The 23,617-nt window shown below is 40.7% G+C and overlaps 1 protein-coding gene across 5 annotated transcripts in view; it reads right to left on the bottom strand.

The window, feature by feature from the left end:
• Positions 1–835: 835 nt before the first annotated feature.
• tns2a (tensin 2a) overlaps positions 836–23,617 on the bottom strand; it is a 71,640-nt gene continuing 48,858 nt past the window's right edge. For 4 of the 5 annotated variants that reach the window (XM_042492465.2, XM_042492464.2, XM_088082477.1 and 1 more), the window contains 19 exons: positions 22,302–22,366; positions 21,693–21,776; positions 19,180–19,292; positions 17,487–17,547; positions 16,984–17,059; positions 16,487–16,616; positions 14,311–14,376; positions 14,012–14,128; positions 10,959–12,533; positions 10,493–10,658; positions 8,034–9,250; positions 7,782–7,913; positions 7,516–7,611; positions 7,289–7,366; positions 6,439–6,516; positions 6,172–6,340; positions 5,202–5,270; positions 4,836–4,865; positions 836–4,491 (listed from right to left, as the gene is read on the bottom strand). In XM_042492465.2, coding sequence (XP_042348399.2) covers positions 4,353–4,491; positions 4,836–4,865; positions 5,202–5,270; positions 6,172–6,340; positions 6,439–6,516; positions 7,289–7,366; positions 7,516–7,611; positions 7,782–7,913; positions 8,034–9,250; positions 10,493–10,658; positions 10,959–12,533; positions 14,012–14,128; positions 14,311–14,376; positions 16,487–16,616; positions 16,984–17,059; positions 17,487–17,547; positions 19,180–19,292; positions 21,693–21,776; positions 22,302–22,366 — 4,461 coding nt within the window. In that variant the 3' untranslated portion in view covers positions 836–4,352. The remainder of the gene's footprint in view (positions 4,492–4,835; positions 4,866–5,201; positions 5,271–6,171; positions 6,341–6,438; positions 6,517–7,288; positions 7,367–7,515; positions 7,612–7,781; positions 7,914–8,033; positions 9,251–10,492; positions 10,659–10,958; positions 12,534–14,011; positions 14,129–14,310; positions 14,377–16,486; positions 16,617–16,983; positions 17,060–17,486; positions 17,548–19,179; positions 19,293–21,692; positions 21,777–22,301; positions 22,367–23,617) is intronic. The other variant, XM_042492462.2, reaches the window with a different exon arrangement.

A 23,617-nucleotide genomic window follows, 5' to 3' on the forward strand; every position in this document is an offset into this window, starting at 1 on the left:
TGTCGTTGGCCATAACTCAAGAAGGCATGTGCTTATTGTGACAAAATTTCACACAAATGTCTAATCGTATATAATTACTAAGTGCTGACATATCAAAAGGTCAAAAGTCAACTTCACTCTGACACCGTATTCTTATGTGACAGCACTTTCTGGCCATTACTCAGCATCACGTCTCAAAAACAGAAAACGAGATGTTACTAAATGGATGGATACTAAATTGGTGACACCAATCCTGGGTGCCCACCTTCAAACTGTGCTGATTGTATAGATTTTCTGTGCTGCTGAGGGTTAGATATTATATCCATATATATAAATGTATATATTTTCACAGACATGGATGTAAATTGTAAGAGTGACTTGACTTGTGTGCAGAGGCATGCAACCACATCGGTAATTCTATTTTGGCTATAATTCAAGAATTTATAAACTAATTCTGGGAAAATTTCGCACAAATGTCTAAAAGGATATAAAATTATGAAATGATGAATATAATAATAATTTCTGATTATATCCAAAAGGGCAAAGATTGTATACAGTAAATCTTCATTACATATGTTACATGAGTCTAAAGAGACATGGATGTAAGCTGCAACTTGACTGGCTGGCATGTAGTTTTTTTTAGACCATTTAGTGCTACAAAAATGTGTAAACTAATCAATCTACAGAGAATTAATCGGCAACTATAGATCATCTAAACATCATTTCAGTCATTTTTTAGGCGAAAAAGCCTCACTGTCCTTCTTCCAGCCTCTAATATAAGCATTTGCTGCTCTTCTCTGTGTATATAATTGTAAACTGAAGATCTTGTTGAGAGAATGATTAGCAAACTAGACGCTAATGAACAAAAATCTTTAGTTGCAGCCATGTGACCAAAACAACCCAAAACAACCACTGACTCAAAAGCACTTTGTGTACCACATCATTTCAGTTTAGTTCTATTCTTCATTTTTTACATACAAAATAGCATAATGTCCTTTTCAAACAAACTTTCCGTTTTTTTTATGTCTCATACACTGTCCTATAGCTGCATGTGAAAATATATTACTACATAATATAGAGATCAACAAGGAAAACAGACCATAATATATTATCGCTGTAATACAAGTAGTGTTTCTCTAGATTTTTACCAAAACACACTAAATAAATGCATAGTGAAAACACAAGAAGCAATAAGTACAAAAATATAGCTGGATAAAAAGCTTATTAATACAAGAGTGCTTCATCTTTGGTTAAGTACATCTGTCTTTAGGCCACTGCCTTGTGTGTGTGTGTGTGTGTGTGTGTGTGTGTGTGTGTGTGTGTGTGTGTTTATGTCTGTCTGCCAGTATCTGTTAATCTATGTGTGAATGTGCGTTTTATGATTTTTTTTCCCAAGATGTGAGGCAGTGAATGAACACCAAACATTTCACGGCAATGGTGTGGTTGAACACTGTACGTCCTTCCCCATCTAGCTTTTTCCCCATTTCACATACGTTTCTTTACAAACGGACGTCACCCAAATACCAACATATTTACCTTAATACCCTCAACACACACATGCACGCCACTCCCTCGCACACACAAACTCATTAAAAAGATAAAAACTTCACATTCATGTTTGCTTTCATCAGAGAGTTTCCGTCTCTCGCTCGCTCCGGTTATTAAGTGTAGGTAAGTGAAAAAAACATGATTGTCGATTATGATTAAACATGTTATAAAGTTGCTGTTGTGGGGTTGAAGGCAAGAGTGGCTGTAAATATGCTGTACATACATCTGAATACCTGAACATCCATCTCTAGATATAGGAACTAAATTACATCATCAGGGCTTTGGTCACTTTTTTTTTTTTTAAACAAAGATAATTCAGGAACTTTGTAACAACACAAAATATAAACACCTGCTGTTTTTCAAGGCAGTTATTACGTCGAAAATTTGAACATTGCAGGGCTTTGTGGCCCCAAAACAGTGCAAGGAAAGGTCCATTTCATAACCGCTCTACACAGTCTGCTTTGTGTGTCCTTAAAGCTGCTTTGAGCACTTCTATATAGGGCTGGACAATATATCGATTTTATATTGGTATCGTGATGTAAGACTTGATATTGTTCTAGATTTTGTGATATCAAAAGTGTTGACTTCTCCTTTTAAAGGCTGCATTACAGTGCAGAGATGTAACTTTCTGAACTTTTCTAGCTGATCTGTTGTTTGCCTTTACTCACTTTACATTACTGGTGATTATTTATTAAAACTTTTATTAAGAGAGTATTTGGTGAAAGCACCAACAGTCGGGTGTATTTCAGTCACAATCCAATACTTTATCGGTTCTTTGGACAACTTACAATATTTTGTATAAATGTTCAATTGTACATTTTCAATTTGATTCAATTAAGGAACCTGTGATTGATGTAAGACGATGTAAGTAATTATCCTCAGTTTGTTTTTCCTTTTTAGCTGTTAACCATTGTCTGCCTGGTGCTGGGCCACAGGCAGACAATTTAGTTTACGTGTTTAAAGATTTAGGAAATAATTGTGCTTTGGCAGTGATGAGGACATTGACTTGCTACGGGACTTAGAAAAAAAAAAAAAGGTCTATCTTAAAGTTGATTATATGTATCAAAGTTAATGTTGTTGCATCAATAATATTAAATTGTTGTTCAATTAATCAGCATATCAATACAGATTGCTGTATCCTTACACCTCTAACAGTCAACACCACAATATCATCACATTCTGAGAATAGCAAAGTATTTGGTCAAAAATACTGTGATATCTGATTTTCTTCATATTGCCCAGCCCTACTTTTATTACCGTTAAACTAAACACCAATCTGACGCAGAAAATAAAGGTTGCATTTATCCGACAGCTAACCAGGGGCCTGTGTCACAAAGTGAGTTCAGCTTAGTCTGGCACTCTGGATGATCAGTATCATGAAGCTGGAGCATAATCCGGACTTCTGGAGTTGAGTAGCCTGCACAATTAGTATGCATCAATATTTGTCGTTTATTGTTCTGTTAATGTAGTAAACTACTAAAAGTGCTATTTTAAATCAAGGGTGGACACAACGACTCTTCTATTTCTGACATAATGATCATGGTGGGCAAAATGACTGTTTAGAGCATTTTACACACATTTCATTGTTTGTTTGTTTTTTTTGGCATTATTGTGTATTTTTTGTTTAATCTTGGAATTTCCAGCTCAGCTCCATTGAAACCCATTCAAACTGCAAGTTTTGATCCCACAGCCATCAAACCATGAAAACATGCATTGTATTATTTCTGGGTGTCATCCTGGGCTTCTGCCTTGAAATTTGTAATGTTCACTATTTTCAACCTAATTTTGTCATTTTTTTTAAATCACATTTGGCATTTGGAGAAAATACATGCTATTTCCACTAGGTGCAGTGTCACAATCAATGTTGCTGCAAATCATTGACATATCCCAGGCTGTGACAAACAAAAACAAAAACAAAACAAAAAAATACTACTTAGCATGTGTTATATTGAAAATAAGCCTTTTTTCATCTAAAAACGTGGTGGCATCATGACAAAACCCTGGCATTTTAAGAGTTAAAATTCTGCAAATTAATGAATACTTGATATTTATTATTAGGACTGATAGTTAAAAAAATGAACTCAGTGAAGGTAGAAAATTATTTTAATGTATAATGAATTTAAAGCTTGACTTTGAAAAGCCTAGAGTGATACGAGTGTGTGTAATATTAAAGACCTTAAGGATTCATAAAAATAAGTCTACTGGTTGTTTATTACATGTCACTTTATTGTGAGCTCAGCGTTTTTTGTCCATGTCTGGATCACGTAAGAGTGACACCAAGCTGACAGGAAACCTTCCTGTTACCATGGCGATCTACCCTGGTTAAAAGTGAGCCAGCTTCATGACACCAGAAAACATGAGTTTTGCCAAAGATTACCCACTAATCTCTCTTTATGATTCAGGCCCCTGATAGATTTTGTTGTTCTTGGAGAGCCTCTTTGGATTTTGGAAGTTTTCTCTGAAGACTCCCTGTCCTCGGAGGAGTTGTAACACTATACATCATGGCTTTGTTTGAACACTGTTTCTTTTCGTCCAATAATACTTCTCTATATTAGAAAATTCAAAAATAATGATAATAAATTGCATTCTCAACCACATTGACTGTTCAGAGTGGAAAATGAGCAAATTAAAACCATCAGACTGGACTATGATATTCAGTTGCCTTTAAAATGTCTTTGGACCAACTGATGGACAAAGACAGCACTAAGTCAAGGCCAAAACTCAAGTACTGACACTTGGCCGTTACGTACGACGAAAGTGCTGCTCCTTTTTACTGTGTGCCGCTTTTGTCTGCTCTGAGTTCCGTTTGCTCTCTTTGTCTTTCTCTATCGGCGCTGTGACAACATGACCTTGTTGATAAAGTTGACGATGGCAGAGGCTGGTTGTTCGGGGTCCAACTCGGCAAACAGGTGGCAAACGTTCTCTGCCAAGCTGCCCGGCTTCCTGGCTACAAAACCAAACACCCTAAGAGGGTTGAGAAAGAGGATGTAAGAATACAAGTTTAGAGAGCATGAGAGGAAGCAGAAGGGAGGCGATTACGCAAATATTTTGAGTTTGTCTAGTGCGTCTCATTGTGACAGCTTATGGGGCACAATGAGAGTATTAGTGTTATGTAATATGGCGTCATGTGAGATTTGATTTTCGTTGTTAATCATGTTTGCTGGGATGATTTTTGCCAAGGCTCACACACAATCTGATGCCATGCAGAGGCTGCAACAGCTCTCAGCCACGAGCACATCTACACAACCTTCTGAAAGTACACACATGCAAACTTTCTCCCAGTCATCAAACACAAACAGAGCACTTACTTAACGGTGGTATTGTCTGAATTAGTCCACCTAAAGCCGAGAGAGAGAGAGAGAGAGAGAGAGAGAGAGAGAGAGAGAGAGAGAGAGAAACCAGACTTACACACACAGGCAGAGCTGCCAAACAAGCTACTGATGCAGCTGCAACCTCAGCCACAGTCAGCATGCTCACAAACATTTGCTCTCATGCACACTAACGAACACAATCACGAAACAGATCCATGCGAAGGCTCACAGCAACAAATGCAGTGAATGATCATGAGTGATCACGGTGAAGTGTCTTTAACATAACTGCTGATTTTAGGTTAGTTATGGCTCAAACTACCGCTACAAGAATCCAAAGATCCTCATCGTCTTTTAGTTGCCTACCTCCTGTCCTTAGGGTCAATGCTGCTGAAGGTTACGCTGTTCACTGGGTAATGTCTTCTGAAGAAAAGCCTTGGAGAAGAAAGATACAGTTAGACAGGAGAGAAGAGAAAGACAGCGCATTAGGTTGCAGCCATAGACTGTATAAAATAATGGACGAAGTCACCGTAACGTCATTCATGGGTTTGGCATTTAGTCTGCGCCATCTTTTTTTCTTTTTTTGGAAGTAGTAACCATAAGAAGCAACCATATTTGGACAAGAAACCTTAATCCGAGCTGCTAGCTTTGTTAGCATGACCCATCTACAGCTATGGTTACCTACGATAATGCTAATTCTTGCTAGCGTAAAACAAGTACTTGGCTCCTTAGGGGGTCTTTCAGAATGACAAAACTCTTACCAAGACTTTTATGGGCGACCAAAATGTACTACACCTATCCTCTGTGAATCTAGGGGTAAGCCATGTTACGTTACCCAACCAAAGCTGTCACAACGTGTCAAAGGATGGCACCAACCTGTCATCCAAAGTCTTAATAACATTAAATAGGGCGAGATATAGAGATGTACAATTTTACTCTTGCACAGTCGTAATGGATGGAGAATTTATTATAGGGCCAAAAACATTTTGTTCGTACTAGGCTGTGAACATGCTTAATCCTGCTGTAAAGTCGGACATTTTAACTTGGGCTCTATGTGGATTGACTCATTCTTGGAGCCTGCCTCAAGTGACCACTCATGGAACTGCAGTTTTTGCATTAACTTTTCAGCCCAGAGGTTGCCGCTTCAGATGTATATTTGTCCATCATTGTTTATTCGATAATAATGGCTAGTGTGTGTTAAAGGCAGCCTAACTGTGTCTTTACACTAAAGAATAAGGTCATGGTAGGAGCAAACAATGTGTGATTACAACAAAATAATTATGTTCCTTTATTTATTAATAATTTAATAAGTACTAATCCATGGGGAATCTCTTACCTGCGCTGGCTGTCAGTCAGCGTGATGCCCTGTGATGTCACCTTGAACTGGACCACAGTGGCATTGGGGCGGGGGTTACGACCCAAGGAAGCATCTGTTGCCTTGGCAATGGCCTGGGGGCCGGTGAGAGACTCTGTTTCCACGGAGTTCAGGTAGAGGACGTTACAGGCTGAGGGGACAGCAACAGACAGAAATTGACAGGCTTAATGAGCACACCTCACAGGTTTCTCTGTGTTTAGGGAAGAGAGGGCAGAATGGAGAGGTTACCTGCTCCTTGTTTCAGCAGGTCAGCCGCCGTGCTGATGTTATTCACCGGCTGAACCTCCGGCACCTCTCCGATCAGATCTGACAACATGCAAATAAATAAAATCACAATCAATTTCACCAAATAAAAGTGCATTTTCTGTACAGTAATTCATGGTTTATCTCCTAATATGCACGGCTTCTCACTGTGCGGCTTAAAGGAGTATACCCTGCCTTGTTCAATCATTTCAATTTTGATTCATTTCATACAATTAGTAGATCAACAGAAAAATAATCAATCAGTTAGTTGTTTATTAAGTAAAAATGTATAAAATTATAGAAAAAATAAAATAAATCCAGAATATAATCAAGGTATTATTTAAAAATAAAAATATGCAGCCCTTATAAAGAAAAGTTTCCTGAAAAGACACTGAGTCAAGAAAATAAAAAAATAAAATAAAAAAGTCAAAATAATTAATTCATTAACATAATACCAGCAACGTTACACCTCTTATGACAGTTTTAATGTCTTTATCTGCACAACATCTCACAGACAATAAACAAATTAAAATTTAACACCATAATAATAAATACTTAAAAAGATATTTTTAACTCAACACTTCTGGTTTTGGTTTCAAAATAAAAGCCCTCTAGCATTTCTGTGGACAGAATCTTTTAATTTGTTAATGCAAGGATTTTACTGTAAAATACTGAAGGCCACAATCAAAAGCAAACTTAACGTATAAAGATACGACTGGCAGGCAGCAGCTCTATCTGAGTGAACACCACGCGTGTGAGCAACAACAGTTCAGTGAGGTTGCAATCACGCACAGGCAGAGGCGGGCTGTGTGGCCCGAGCGTACAGAGTACCAACCTTTTTCTGGGATCTTGAGAGAGCAGGGCAGAGAGATTGGTGTGATGGAGTGTTGGTAGACTAATGCAGACAGACTCCCTGTGGGTAACAGATTAAAGTAGAAATCTCTTACATTCTCCAATTATAGAAATCTCTCCTTTTAGTGCCTAATTTGTGATTAATTTTTTTTTTATATATTTGTAACACAGACGTGAAAAGAATTTTAAAGCTGGAGCAGCAAAACATACCAAAGCAGGGCTCATTCTGACACCCTTTAATCTTGACTCCTCGGGGGCCTGTTTCTATTAGGAAGTGTCTGACCAGCTGCTCAAGAGGGTCGCTCACTGTAACAGCAAATGTTTATGGTAAACAAGCTGTAGGTTTCACTACAAAGGACAAAAACAACTGCTGGATATGTAAAATGTCACACAAAAATGCATAAATGGCTTAATTGTGTTGAACAAAAATGTGAAAATGAGATCTTTAAATGTAAAATGTAAAATATCACTGTTACCCTTGCTGCTGTGGTTGTTGACATTGGGTGGAGGTGTAGCCACCTTCAGGGCCAGGCCATAGGCCCCCTGGAAAGAGTTACTGTCCCTGATCAGGAAGGTTCCCGGCTCCCTCTCTTTTAGAGCTGCGATTGCTGCACCCAAACAAAATGTTAGAAATGGTATATACTAACATATGTGATCATAGCATTTTTGTTAAAATTATGAAAAAGAGCATAAAAAGGAATTCAAGCGAATCTCTCTCCCAGGCCTACCTTGCTCTCTGGAGATGCCAGGCTTGTACCAGAACCTTGAACTGTCCTGGACAAACTTCACACTGACCCTGTTTTCACTCTCCACAGATGCCACGCCATCATTTTTGCCTGCAGGAGGTGCTATTTCCCCAACGGTGGGAGAGAATGTGACATGGAGCTGGGTGGTGCTGGCATTGGAGGGAGGCACTTGACCCACAGCTGGCCTCAGAGTTCCCATCCCCTCGCCAGGTGAACCTGACTGTCCCGGTGGGTGACGCTTCTCCGGCAAAGGTGGCTGTGGGTGAGGCAGGGGGATGGAGATAGTGGAGTAGTTGGAGTGAGAGGATGGATGGAGTTGAGGAGTGTGAGCGGAGTAGCAGGGCCTCTTGTTATAGTCCAGAGTGTGTACAGCAGCGCTGTGCTCCATGCCTGGGTACTGGTGTTGTGGCGGTCCGTGCTGCTGGATGTTGTTTGGGTGGTGGGAGTCTGGCCCACTCAACATCAACCTCCTACCCAAAGTGGCAAAGCCAGGGACCGGAGCATCGGAGACTGGAGAGCCCTCCATGCTATTGGAGGCTGGCTGGGGTGATACTGGTGAAGCTGCGGTAGGAGATGCAGGGGCCGATGTGGCATTGGGGGCAGTTGTAGGTTTTGCGATTTCTGTGTGAGGTTCTCTGGTTGCAGAATTTCCGATGACCTGTCCTGGAGATCCGGCGGCTTGGGTTTGGCTCTGGCTCTGAGGCTGGGGCACAACCTGTGCCACAGTGGAGGGCAGAGCAGCAGCCTCTGAAGGATGAGGGGTCTGGAGATGCAGAGGGCCAGGCTGAGTGTGTTTATCTGTTGCAGACAAAGCATGGGTTGGGGATGAGGGAGCCTGGCAGAGTCCCTGGTTTGATGGATTTGGTGTCGCAGAATCAAAAGAAGATGTGTTCTGCGTCGTCGAAGCTGACGGTGTATTTGGGCTACAGTGCTGCTGTTGGGAAGTAGTCGGGGACGGGTCTGTTGGTGCAGTGCAGTGAGTGTGTGTTTCTGTTTGTTTGGGCGTGGATGTGTGTGATTGTGTGTCTTTGGTCGCTTGAGGCGAGGATGACGGCTCTGTGCTGCTTCTTTGGCTTTCCAGGGATTCCTGGACGATATCATCAGCACGATAGTGTCTGTCCTGGGGCTGGGAAGGCTCGTAGTCACTGCTGAGGATGTCTGTGGTCCGGATCTCATACTCTCTACCTCCTGGACTGGGGCTTAAATGAACAGACATTAGAGGTACCGTCACAGACCTGCTTGTGATCTAGTGATCTGTTTCTAAACTGAATTTTTATGGTCATCAATCCCCTTTTTCACCTAGCTGCGACACGCATGCATCTGGATATGGACCACCTGATGATGCAAGGTGTAACTGCAGGATGCCACGTAATAAAAATGTAATGCAATCAGCCCAGTCATATTTGGCGATGGTTTGGCTCATATTGTGGTCAGATCTCTGCCAGGTTTAAATGCAGTGCGATCCCATTCTTAAGAAAACTGTCCAAACTTATATGTAGCCATGACAGTGGACAATCTTTTCTGCAAGGTAGATATGATTTTCCAAAACGTGGATGCTTCACGCACATCCTTACCCCAGCAGTATAAATCAACACATTCAGCACAGTTTCAAGGTGGGCACCCAAGATGAGCATCACTAATTTAATATCGGACTAAATGTCTCTTACTACCAAATTCCAATTCGTTCATCCTTAAGTTCTTGTGGATGCTTGTGCAAAATGTAATGAAATTCCCTCCAGGCTTTCTTGACATTGCGTTCACTAGAACAGGACGGACATAAGGTCACGGTAACCTTTGACCACAATGTCTGATCAGTTCATCATTTGAGTGCAAATGGACTTTTGTGCCCAATTTGAAAAAAAAAATTCTCTTTCGGTGTTCTTGAGATATCACGTTCATGAGTGAGCCAAACAAGCTCACAGTGGTCTTTACCTTTGATTACCAAAATCTAATCAGTCAATCCCTCAGTAAAGTGGACATTTGTGCCAAATGGGAAGAAATTTCTTCACATCGTTGCTAAAATATCACATTCACAAGAACAGGACAGACGAACAGACCACCTGAAAATATAATACCTCTGGCCACAGCTATTGCAGGTGTGGAGTTTAAAGGTGGCAGCCAAATCAAGATTATATGGTGGCTTATTTAATACCATGTTAAAATCGTGTGGATCAGATGCTATTACCCAGATAAAGATCACATGTTAACACAAGGTGTAAATTGGGCCCACCTCACCACAAAAGCCCTATTATTAATATTTCCCTCAGCTCAGATGTGGTTAGCATGAAACAGCCAACTTTAATAAATAACCAGAATTGATGTCAGCTTCAGCTGGAATGTTAAGAATCACTTTTTTAATGTTTTCTTTCCACCCTGGCACTGAGGAGCACTCCACCCGACACTACTGTCCCTCTTAGTTAAAAAGTATAAGCATGGAATACCTCTCCTGTGTGCGTAGAGGGCTGCTGGTGTGTACAGGAGTGGGCGGTCCAGACATGTCAGACGGCGTGGAGCATGCAGCATGTCCATCTCTGTGGACCCTCTTAAAGGAACCGTGGGTGATGTGATCCCTCCAGCCCACACTTTCACCAGAGCTCCGGAGGCCATCTGAAAATGACATGGACAAATGAACAAATTTACAAAAATGTTTAGCTTAGTTCTGAAATTATCAGATGGGGTCATAATATATCCTTTGCTGCCACTGTTCATTTTAATTCAGTGCTTTTTTTGGGTGTTAAGTGGTGTAAATGTCAAGAAAAGGTGGGAGCATTTGTGAGCAATGTGTAAGGCATGTTTCTAGTGAAGCGTTAATTAATGAGTGCATGCTGTTGCTGATTATGGATCATTTATTACAGCATGTTTAAGGGAAAACACATTTCTGAGAGTCTCTGTTTTATGGTGACTCACCAGTGTGTGAGTCAGAGCCATATGACTGCTGTGAGTCTGGGTGGTGATGGTGGTTGTGGTTATGCTCTGTTGGCCCGTTGCTATGGCTGCAAGGCCCCGTCATGGAGGAAGCTGGGGGCAGTGGGGACGTGGACTCAGACTGGTAGCCTGAGGCGTAGCCCCTGCTTTCAGAAGGCGACGGCTGGTATGGCGAGCAGGGGCACACCTGGCGGGGCGTTTGGTACCCGCTGCTGCTGCTGCTGTACTTCAGGTCCAGGTGGGAGTGAGCGTGGGACCTCGATGCCTCTGGATAAGCCGGATGACCTGATGGCAAGGGGTCAAATGTAAAGGCTGGAAGATCATGACCCTGTGGGCCGTAGGAGGCTACGGTGGCCCTCCTGTGCCAATATTCAGCCTCTCTGTCCCTCTCCCACTGCAGCTCAGCCTCCCTGTCTCTCTCCCAGTGGAGGGACAACTCCCTGCCTCGTCTCAGCCCGGGATCCCTCTCCCAGTGGAGCTCTGACCCTCTGGGTAACTCTGCCTCCCTGGCTCTCCTCAGCCCCACCTCCCTTTGCTGAAGCTCCGCCTCTCTGTCCCAGTGGAAGCCGTCACCTTGGTCCAACCTCAGGCTGTGATAGGCCGCCGAGTCTTCCCTCCTGATGCTGCAGTCTCTGCAGGGGCAGCCAGGAGGCGGCAGGCCGTCCATTAGCATTATGTCATGGTAGGTAGGGCTGGTGGAGGGTTTGGAGTGGTGTGGGTGAGGATGGTGGTGGCTGTGATGTGCAGGAGGATGGTGATAGGGGCCGTAGTCATCTTCTCGACAGCAGAGGCGACCTGGAGCAGACAGAGGGTGGTGATGTGGATGGTTGTGAGAGTGAGGGGCAAGGTCTGGCGATGGATACGGGCAGATATGTCGAGACGAGGACGCCTCAGAGCAGGAGCGGTGTAGGTAGTGCGGTGGGCCACTCTGGCGGTCCCACACTAGATCAGGAGGTGGCAGGGACTGGTGGGGATGGGGGCTGTAGTGCTGGCACAGATCCATGTGTGATGGAGGAGCAGCTGGGTTGGGGCTGGCAGAAGGGGTCGCCCCATGGTGCCCGTTGGTGCCAGGAGCGCGGTCGAGGCAGTAACCATTAGGCATGAGGAGGGTGCGGTCGCAGCCCGGCTCGGCGCAGCGCTGGGATCGGTAACCATCCCGGCAGGAACAGGACCGACTCAGCCTTAGAGTCCCAGTTCTCTCAGAGGGCAAAGAGTCTCCATCATCCAAGATGGCGGTCTCTCGCTCTCCATCCCGGTTTCCCTCGATGCCTCCGAGAAGACGTTCAAGCTCCTCTCTTTCCTGTCTGGTTGGGGGCAGCAGGCGAGCTGGCTCCTCCTGGAGATCAGGGTGGATGGACGATTGGTTCAAATGGACGGAATGGGCTGAGAGGGCGGAGTCAGAGCCTCGAGTGATGACGTGGTCTGGCCTGTCTTCTCCAAGGCCGGTTCCTGGGCTGCTGCCATTGGTTGAGGTGAGAGAACCAGAGCCGGGGCCTCTGCGCTTCTTTATCTGAGCATAGAGACTGCCATCAAGAGGACCTCTGGTGTGGGCGATATCTAACAGAAAAAGAGAGATCAGATGTGAAACTGACAGCACTCATTGACTCTGCGTACAAACAAAAGTGGTACTAAACAGTGCCCAAAAGTGGATCTTTGGTTTGTCATTCATGGGACGCTTGTTTTGATGGGTGATGGCATCTATCTTCTAAAGCTATGCAGCGCCTGTAAGTGCCGCTTCATCAAATACTTTATGAATCTATTATATAGTTTTTTAACTATTCAAGTTTTAACAACAGTTTCTGTATATTCTAATCAGTGTATAGTAGTGGACAATGCTATGGCTTATTTTTTACATGATTGATTATATACTGTATTTTTAAGTTATTTTCAACAGGTATGGTGCCATAAAGCAGTTTGGTGCGCATGACTAAAGAGATTGTGATGACGTTGTGCTAGAAGACGATGAATAGTCTAAGTAGGTGAGGATCAATTTAAGTTTTTGACTGTGTTGTAATCATGAGATTAGGTTTAGGACATCAAGTTGGCAGTGGACCAGGCACAATGTGATTTTGGAAGGACTCTTCCTGCTATGTTTTTTTTTTTTGTATTTTACAATAAATCTCCTTAAAAGTTTTTTCCCTGCATCACGTGAGTACTTGGATTTCACAAAATGGAGCTGGAACAAAGTGGCCCAGGAACTTTGGTCTGTTGAAAAAGCCACTATAGCACTGTTTTCAAATAGTGTTATACAGAACCATTGAATGTGCAATATAGCACTACATTGTTCTAAAAAAAATTCAACCCTGGGGGACCTTAAATCACTCCACATAATGCCATGGACCAAATCAATAACACTTACTGAAAATGAAAATGTTTGTTAATCATTTCTTACAGATGCTGGCTTAAGAGATCAAAAGTCCTGTGCTTAATGCTTTCTAGGAAATATAAGACATTACCTTTTCAAACCTGGAAGAAATACATTTTAATGTGTTATTTTCTGGAAATACATTATTTATAGGTTTTTTAATGGAGTGTTTTCTCACATACTAAACTAAACTATGCTAAAAAACCAGTGGAGAACCTCTAAACAAACATACAGTTGGCAAAAAAAGTCCTCTGTGTGGTTGTGGTGCTTTAAAGCACCTCAACCAACCCAAAAGAGCAGCTGAGGAACATTTTTCTCTGTATAGCATAATTGGATTGAGGGTCTTCTATTGGCAGAAATGGAAAATAATATATAATATTCATAAGTATGTTTTTATTAGTGTAGAATGACCTGAACCTAAGGATCGTCGTGTTTTCGTTATGTTTTGTTTTTGTGTTTCCATCATGTGTTTTCTATGGTGGTCCAGACAGAACAAATCATGGCTCTAGATGGAGCCATTCACAGCTACCATAGTTCTACCTACACTGCAAAGTTCTGTTTCAGTTCTGCAACCTCCTTACTAGGTGCCACTAAATCCTACACAGTAGACCTTTAAAAAGAAGCTGAGAATGAAAGTGATTGTGGTGGTGACAGACTGATAGTGAGCTACCTTCCAGGCTGTCCTGGTATCGCTGGTTAAAGTTCTCATAGGAATCCCAGCGAACCACTGGGTCAGCAGTGTTGTAGTCGACAGTGACAGCTGGGTCGTTCTTCTGGTACTCACGGCCTGAAGAAGGACACATCATTCATTAGCATTTCTTTCCTTCCTCCCGTAGTATTTTTTGAGTTTTAAACAAACTGTATAGTCCAGCTGATCACTTACATCAATTAGTCTTTTGCTTGTTTCACGACTATAACGTAAACTTTAATAGCAGAACAGACATTAGGTAGAATTTGAAGTGAACCAACCTTTGATTTTCTCAGGTCCAGAGGAGAAGACAAACTCAACTGTGGCATCAGATGGAAAACGCTCATCTGGGAAGAAGAAAAGGAAAAACAAAACATAGAGAAAAAAATGTTAATGATCTCAAAGATCATGGCAAATAGCTCTTCCTTAACATAAAATATACTTATTTTCAAAACATTAAAAAAAAAACAACTTAATTTTTCTACATAACAGTCTTCAAATGTAAATGTAATCTCCTTGTGAGACAGCGGTTTATGTAAGTATAACAGTTCTTCACTGATGTGTGGATCCCCCTGAAAGGAATCAAACATTTGTTCTGCTCCAATATATCAAATATACTAATACCTTCCACAGATGTCTTCTGAGATGACTGAACCCACAATGGTGTGTATATACATGCATAATGACTCATTTAGTGTAATGGACTGACGACCACATGCACAACAGACATGCTTCTCAGCTGCACATATTCTGTCATTTGAGAGAAAATGAAACCGAGGAGGAAATGAGGTAATGAGCATATTCATTATAGACTTAAGCAACAGACCAGAGCTCAGCAGGCCTCCTTTACGCTCTCTGAGGGATGATTAGAGGCATTCCCACATATAGTACAACCACTACATTCTCAATGTACTCACCTCCAGGGAGCTCTTATTATGTACAGGATGGGGATTAAGCTTCTACTATTAAGGGATTTATTCAACCACAGTCTTATGAGGCCAGTCTAGGTAGCCTGTCGCACCACTGTGAACACATTCCCACAATGGTAGTTTCCAAAGATAATGTCATTTAGTTGTAAAGTTTGTTATGATTATCCTACAACAAACAACAAATTGTGCCTAAATGATAATTTAAGAGAATTCAGGGAAGTAAATCAGGCTTTAGGGAGTAATATAATTTATTCTTAGACATTTAAAATGAGACTGCATAACTTTGGAGAGAATAAATGGCACAATCTTAATTTAATAAATCAAAAGTTGAACTGAAAAGCATTATTAAAACATACTTCATTTCAATACACTTTGGGGTCTTCAAAAAAGTCTTGCTTGGTTTGGTTTGGCCAGTTACCTTATTGTGGCTAATGTTAGCTGATGCTACATAAATCAGCATTTACACATCAAGCAGGGATTGAGCAACATTAGCAGTCATTTGTCTTGTTTGTTTCCACTAGTAAATCCAATATTCACTCTTCTTTTAGCTCACTGCTAGCTGTGTGTCTGCTGCTGGGAGCTGGACAGGTAGTGTACTGTGGGTTTTTAGAGCTTTTTCTCTGAGAACAGCTTCCTGCTGCGGCCAAAGAACAACCATGATGAGAGCGGTGGGAGTTTACTAAAGTTGTGGGCCAGAAAACCAAAACAATGAGCTGAAAGATGATATAAAATTAAGTAAATCTGAGGAGAGCTGTATTGTTGGATGGTAATTCTTAGTGGGTTCATCACTATGTGTGAACCCTTTTATGGAAAAGTAGTGATTCATTGTCAATATAAAAAATATTGATTATAAACACTTTAAGGTGATGCCGATAAAACTGTAACCATGGTCTACAGGTATCAGACACTTAAACTTAATGCTTTAAAGACCTTGTCAAGATCATATTTAACAAATTTAAAGACTGATTTTGTGACAAATAATCATTTTCTTCATCAAGCATTGCAGGTAGATATAAAGGTTAGCAACATATATAGAGAGTATATAGTATATATGTGTAGAGGTAGAGGTAGGTATTTTATGTAGGAAAATGGTGAGGAGTGAGTTAGGTTGATCTACATTTTGCTGAAAAGTAAGTTACAGTATAAAGTAAAATGACATTTTAGGTTCAGTGGTAAGTTTTACAGTTTGCATCATCCAAAATGTGGACTTTCATGCAGAGGAGCTTGACTTATTTTGACAAAATGTGATTTAAAAATGGATGAATAAAATTAGATGAAATGTTTGTGGCAACTATGACCTCACATATTCAAATTTAAGATTATTTGATGACTTTGAAATCCAAATTTTATACAATTGAATTCAAGACATTTTAGGATCTTTTAAAGACCTACAGACACGCACTATTGTACATATCCAACACAAGGTACCTGTACTACAGGAATTACCATAAGGGGAAAAGTTGTTGGAAGAATGTGGAATCAGTACTTTTTTTTTAAAAAAAGCTCTATGATACCCAAATAAACTCACCAGTACAAGCTTCATCCAGCTCCCCTTTGCCAAACCAAAGCTGGGATCCGTGGAAGGTGCAGGTGTGGAACTGCAGCCTGAACACAGTGTCTCTGTCGGCGCTCTGAGCTCGCCTGTGGTAGCATTTGACCTGCAGGGGGCGACAGAGAAAGAAGAAGAGCCGCAGCTCCAAATGCATGTGGGATAATGATGGGTTTGAGCAGAAAATTTAAGGCTTTGTGTTCAAAAATTGAGCGACACCTACACTTACAAAATAACTGACTGCACAAAATGGACAAATTGTGATTCCTTGTTAACAAAGTGACAAAACTTTTTTCAAACCAAGTTCTTATCTCAGAGATGAGCTATGGCAAAATTTTGTCAGTTTATGTACTATGTATTTTAAAGGTTTTTGGGTTTTTTTCTGTCTGTTGAAGGCAAAAGCTATTAAATCATGATTGCGACCACACCCACATCATGGGGCTTCTGATTGTCATTTCCAGCCCATGTGGACTCACCATGATGTCACCCTTTAGCAGCAGTGCTGGTTCAATGGTCACACATAGTCGTCTGCCTCCTGTGCCTTGAAGGTCACTGTAGACAACACGGTGTACACAAACAACCCTGTTAGATAACTAAAAGATACAAGCAATACAAGCAGATACAGAATGTAACCAAACATGGACAATCTGATACATTGTTTGAAACACGTCACAGAATCCTATTGAAACGATTGATTTAAGCACTGTTTTTATCATGTTTTCACTTGACAGTGGCTACATTGACATATAGTAACTTTAAAAAAGCCTTAAGGTAAACAACAAAGTTACAATATATGAGTTAAAAGCTGGACTGAAGAAGAAAGATGCTCTTTGTGTAATTGTCTTCACTCTTATCTCTTTAATAACTCTATGACAGTGTTGAAACCTCAGCTCATGAAAGACAAAAAAACACCCCAGAGCCACAAATCTCTGCTTATCTATTCCTGTCAGTTGGCCATATGACAGCAAGAGAGACTCACTATATGCCTGAAGTGTACACCAACTGCATGGACTGGTAGATCTTCAAGAAGGGGTAGTAACCTAGGACGGAGGAAGAGGAGGAGGAGAGAAATTCAGACACAGAGCGTATTATCAGCACCAAGATAGAGGAATGTGCCGTCTGCCACCCACTCCTTCTGGACTTGATCAACAGATTAAAGATAAACAGACTGAGTTTGTGTGGGCGGAGGGTGAATGTGGCCACTCATGAGAGCTGCAGTCAGCAGGGAAAGACTGTCAAAAGCACAATGCCAAGACAAGAATCACATCACATGTGTACTTTATTGGCAAAGTCTGATCAGACAGGAGAACAGAGAGTACATCTTAGTTCACTTAGTTGTGTCCACATTACCCTCTGTCATGTCTTGGTTTTTTCAAAGATGTGCAAGAGATATGTGGAAAAAGATGCAAAGAAAAAGGGAAAAAGGATAAATATTACCGTTTTTCAGAGCCTGTGGCCGGCTGGAGTTTTAAAATAAGTGAAGATACTGGTATTATACGAAAATAAAAGACCAAAGGAATCCATTTGTATCAACTGTGTTATGCTTGTTATCTTGTCAGTTATGGGCAATCCAATAATCCAAAGTCAGATATTATATAAATTTTGTCAAGGGAAAAACTGGACAGGGCCATTTTCACAGGGGTCCCTTGACATTTCACCAAAAGACATCTGAATGAAATGGATTCTGTGGTTACCCACAAGTATCCCCTCTACAGAAATGCCAACTTTATGCTAGCCCTATTCAGTTTAGGGCAAAAATCATGTTCTTCTTCTCACCTACTTATTTTCACCTATTCTATTTGTATATTTCTGCATACTAGAGTCCCTAAACAGTCTTTGAAATGCATAAATTGTTGCATTGTTCATGTGTGATGGTGTTAGTCCCAATAGTAGTCATTTAATAGGAGTGAGACAATTCGGTAACTTGGATAGGATAAACACAACCTTATGAAAATTTACATCCACAAACTAGAAAACGCTAGCATTCAGAGGATGAATGCCTTTAATAGGTTTATTGACAATAAGGGGGTTTGCCAGTTTTTAGAACACAATTGCTCACCATCAAATCACCAAAAAAAAAAATTCAATTCTCTCCATATGTTAGGAGTTTTTAATACCACATCACAGCATGGAATTTTCTACACTGTTCCACAAGATATTTGTGTCTTAATGTGATATTTTGAGGATTTTTTGTCATTTTTTATAATTTAGCAAGTGGTAAAGGTGCTCAAATTTAGCACCAAATCTGTGTAACAAATGTTACCAACCCGAAAATTGCTGTAACAACTAATTTTGAAAGTATGGGGATGGCCATCATATCCTCCCATCATTATATTCTGAACCCCTATACACTCAATCTTCAGGTTCCCAACTTTCAGTTTATGTATAATGGTAAACATTTAGTGTTTACCTGCTATTTCCCCCTTAAGGTACCCTGTCCCCCCTTAAAAAGACAAAAAATACTCTATGAAAGGGTTGAACAGGTTCATAATCTAGCTTGCGTTTAAAAGGTCCCATAATTCATAGAAATAACATAGTAGGCTAAATGGACATTATGTAACTATATCCCACATCAAAAGACAGAGGAGTTAGCAATCATCAAACAAGGGAATGGAGATGTAATCATTATGACATGCTTGGTGATTTAGCTAAAAAACACTAAACAAACGCACCTCCTTCACCCTGGAAGTTGGGGAGTGACGGGATGAGAACTTGGTGGAGGAAGAGAGGGCTGCTGTTCATCTTGATGGCCCCGGACAGGAGGCCCCCAAAGTAATAGATATACCTGAAAGAGACAGATTGTTGTCATATAATTTAAGTGAATAAAAAAGTGGGGAATGACAATAACAGATGGAGACTTGAGATCATGAACAAGTATCTATGAAAGAGAGTAGAAAAATGCAAACAGCTCCAGAGCAGACGATGCTGCTGTCAGATAGCCAGCCAACAGCGGTTTCTTCAAAGGAGACAGCAAAGCAGAAACAATCTACCTGTCAGTTGAAAGAATATGTCTTGTGGCTGTCACAGCTGAACTTGATTCAGTAACATTCTTATCTTTTCTGCCTTTAATATCAGTTTAAGATTTCTGTAAATGTAAATGTGTGTATTGTATTTTGATGTTGGAGGGAGCTGTCAAAGGAATCATTTACTGTTTTGGAAACTTTCTTAGTTGCCGAGTCAGATGAGGTAATGCACACTGTGGCGGTTAACCCCAAAAATGTGCTTTGGATTCCAACCCTCTTAGAGGAATAGTTACTGGCATAAACGCTTTGTTTCCCAAAGTTAGATGAGAAGATTGATACCATCCTTACACAGGAGAGTGGTGTTGATCTGATCATCTAACTCAAATTCAAGATTTTGCTGTCATGTGCATAAAATTAACAGAGAAGCAATTGTTAGCAATGAAAATCCAGGATCTCAGGCTCCTTTCATCAATGCTCATTGAAGCAACAGTTCACCCCGCAATCCAAAATACATGTTTTTCCTTGTATCTGTAGTGCTATTTATCAATCTAGATTGTTTTGGTGTAAGTTGCAAAGTGTTGCAGACACTGGGCGTAAAGATGTATGTCATCTCTTAAATATAATGGGACTACATGGCACTCCGCTTGTGATTAAAAGCACCAAAAATAACATCTGAAAACTCAACCTCAATATGTCTTTCAAGAAATCATGACCTGGTTACTCAAGATAATCCACAGACTTTGTTGTGATCATATGAGAACTATTTGTCTTTCTACTGTTTTACATCTGCCAACCAAATAACTACATAGAAGAAAGTGTGCATCTACTCATCGACTGGAGGCTTGTGCAGCATGAGACATAAACACTGATGGCCTCCACCTTAGCTGAGCTGTAATGTTAGCTAGCTCAGTGGTGCTAGGCGAGTCAGCAGTAGATGCACACTTCCTTCTTCCGATACCTCCAACACTCGGCTACTCACATCAAAAAAATTTAGAATGATAAATAGCACCAAGGTTAAGTGTAAAATATGTATTTTTGATTTTCAGGTGAACTGTCCCTTTAAATGTGTATAAAAATCAAAAAACAAAAAAAGTTAAACTATGAGAAAAAAAGAGAATCAAAGACATTGGGCTAGAAAGCATAAACATATTCCCAAAATATTCAAAAATACTTATCTTAAAGTTTCACTGTGTAAGATTTAAGGGAATTTGATGGCAGCTAGTTGTGAGGATTGCTCATTGCAACCAACTGAAACTTCTCCCGGTTAGAATTTCTTCAGTGTTTATTATTCAGGAGGTTTTGACCAGGAGCAGAATTATGTGCAGCGGTCTCTTCCTCTCCGAAACAAAGTTCACTTTACAAAAAAGTGTTTCTCCGATGCTGGTTTGCAAGTCGAAGACAAGCCGCTAGCCAAGCACCTGCTTATCTGTGCTCACCATTTTTCTCCGATAACTTAAGATCCAAACGTTTAGGAGGTTTTCACCAGGAGCTGAATTATCAACAAAGGTCTCTTCCTCTCTAAAACAAATGGACCCAGTGATTTAAACCAGTAAACACAGAATAAAGCAGTTTCACATTAAAAAATATGTTTTTCCAACACTTGTCACAGATGGGCTTCTGTCTATAGTGGCTGATGTCAAAATGCAAATGGCTTATGTAGATATAAATGGCTAATTCTTAGGTAAAAATGATTTTTATCTCATGGTGATTACACACTCAAGAAAACATATTTATATTATTCAATATCTGCCAATTTATCCAGCTAAATCCCACACACTGGACCTTGAACTATAAGAATGCAAATGTACTGTAGTGTAATATTCTCTCTCATCTACGTCAACTGGAATTTTTTTTGCAGTGAATGAAACAATGATGGGAAAGCAGACTATTCCACTTTGAACTTAATTTCATTTTATCATCATTACTTCATCAAACTTGAATGGTTCTCTTTGCACTCAATGAATTAGTTAAATAGCTTTACAATAATTTTGACAGTTTCATTGGAGAATATTCAACCAGTGTCTCAGTAAGCCGTGACAGTGAGCCAGCATGCACAACACCACGACCCAGAAACTGGAGAGCCTGAAGCTAAAAGCTGTTTCTCTCTCCCTTAAATAGGATCCATTTTATAAGCTCTGCTCTGATGTAGGATACCCTCAACCATGGCCCCCACCCTTCAATCCCTGGCCAATACCCCCCTCATTTCATCCCATGGCCTCTACCTGTTTTGGGACGGCTGGAGGGAAGAGGACACCTTATCTTCACAGAACTTCCTCATGGCGAGAGTACTGAGAGCCTGGTCCGCCCTGCACGCAAACACAGAGACACAGGCACACACACGTGCTGTAAGCCAACAATTTCCATCATGGGACTTGCACCAGACCCTCTAGATGCCAGAAAGTACATGGAGAGGATACAGCTGGCATTGGCCACAGGATGGACCAGTTTCCACTGTTCCTACGCAAAATCCCCTGAGCTTAATTTATCAAACGACTTATCAACAAAGTCTGAATGGAAATCATTGTGCTGCACTTGAATTAGAACACATCAGCCACTTTATATACAGATGCAGTAAATTTTAAACATAGTTGGCATGCACGTGTGAAAAGCTGAATTTAAATCCAATATGTTTTTGCACGTCAGTTGAATAATCTTTAATGAGTTCCATGTGTGTGTGAATATTCTGATGAAAAAGAAAATGTCAAAATGTGGCTTCGGATGCCTCCAACACACACACACACACACACACACACACACACACACACACACACACACACACACACACACACACACACACACACACACACACACACACACACACACACACTCACCCTGCAGAGATCTTGCTGTAGTGCATGTACGCTGCAATGATGACGCCTGTTTTACCTTTGTTGCCCTGTAGGAGAGAGAGAACATCAGGGGAAAAGTCACCATGTGCTGATTTCATCCTCAGGCGCTGTGGTTTGGACCAAGACAGCTGACTTTTTACAGCTATAAGATCTGACATTTTTACTGCATGGTCGATTTTTGGATAGAGAGAGACACAGTTAGACAGAGCGAAGAGATGCAGACAAGCCAAGGACATATAAAGATGTGGAGAAGCAGTTTGAGTTCAAATTAAAAAGCTCCCTGTGGTGTTTTTTTCACACCGGGTGCTCCGTCCTTCCTGACACATTCCAAAGACATTCCAGCCTCAAATTCCTAATGCGACCCCTCCAGATACCAATAAGAAGGCTGCACCTAAGCACAAATTAAAGCTTGTTTTGCTCTGTGCATCTCTCAATGGAAGATTCTTCATTGACAAAAACCTTGTGTATTCCCGTCGCTGGCGTGATCTGCAGCTGGGAGAGAATTGCCTGTAGCTGGAATGTTCTGGAGAAGTCAGCAGACCACAGAAGTAGTCTGGTTTTAGTATTTAAATTCTCCTGACCAAAAACCAATAAATAAAACATCTAGACAAGCCGTGGGAGCTCGGTCGCCCTCAGTGTAAGCTGGTCACTGCTTTGGTAGTGGTGGAAAAGTTCAAATCACCACCACTTTCCTGAAAGGATGACGAGAATGAATCACTAAATGAAGTGAAACAGCGGGTTGACAGAGTTTGATGTTGATTGTAGGGTTAATTTTCTGGCTTATTAAATTACATGTTGCACTCTGCAATTTTGGTTTTAGGCAAGTTATATTTGAGCTGCAATATCTAACTTAATTTATTGCACTTAACATCAGAAACAGAGAATGTAGAGATTAAGGCTCTTTAAACAAACAAGCAATTGAGGAAATCTGTAACTGACATACATGTTCTCATTTATCCATGATGGTATTTGCAGCATGTAATCATACATAAGCATTCCATTAGTTGAATGTTTATTTTTGTAACACTGCTCCTTACCTCTCTTTAGTATAATTTTGATGTACTTGTACTTGAGTGTTTCCATTTTATGCTACTTTATACTTGTACCCCACTATATTTCATTACCAATATTGTATTTTTACTACTATGAATAGTTATAGACCAAACTGCCCAACAAAACTAGCCCAATAATGCAAATATTTAAAATAATACATGATGCTGCAAAAATTAATTTGCATAGTGTTCTTACTTTGATAGTTTTGCTGATAACAGTTCTATAATATTTAAATGAAGGACCTT

The sequence above is a fragment of the Plectropomus leopardus genome, chromosome 9, assembly GCF_026936395.1.
Source record: "Plectropomus leopardus strain MGB_pleo_1.0 chromosome 9, ASM2693639v1, whole genome shotgun sequence".
Classification (NCBI taxonomy): Eukaryota; Metazoa; Chordata; class Actinopteri; order Perciformes; family Serranidae; genus Plectropomus; species Plectropomus leopardus.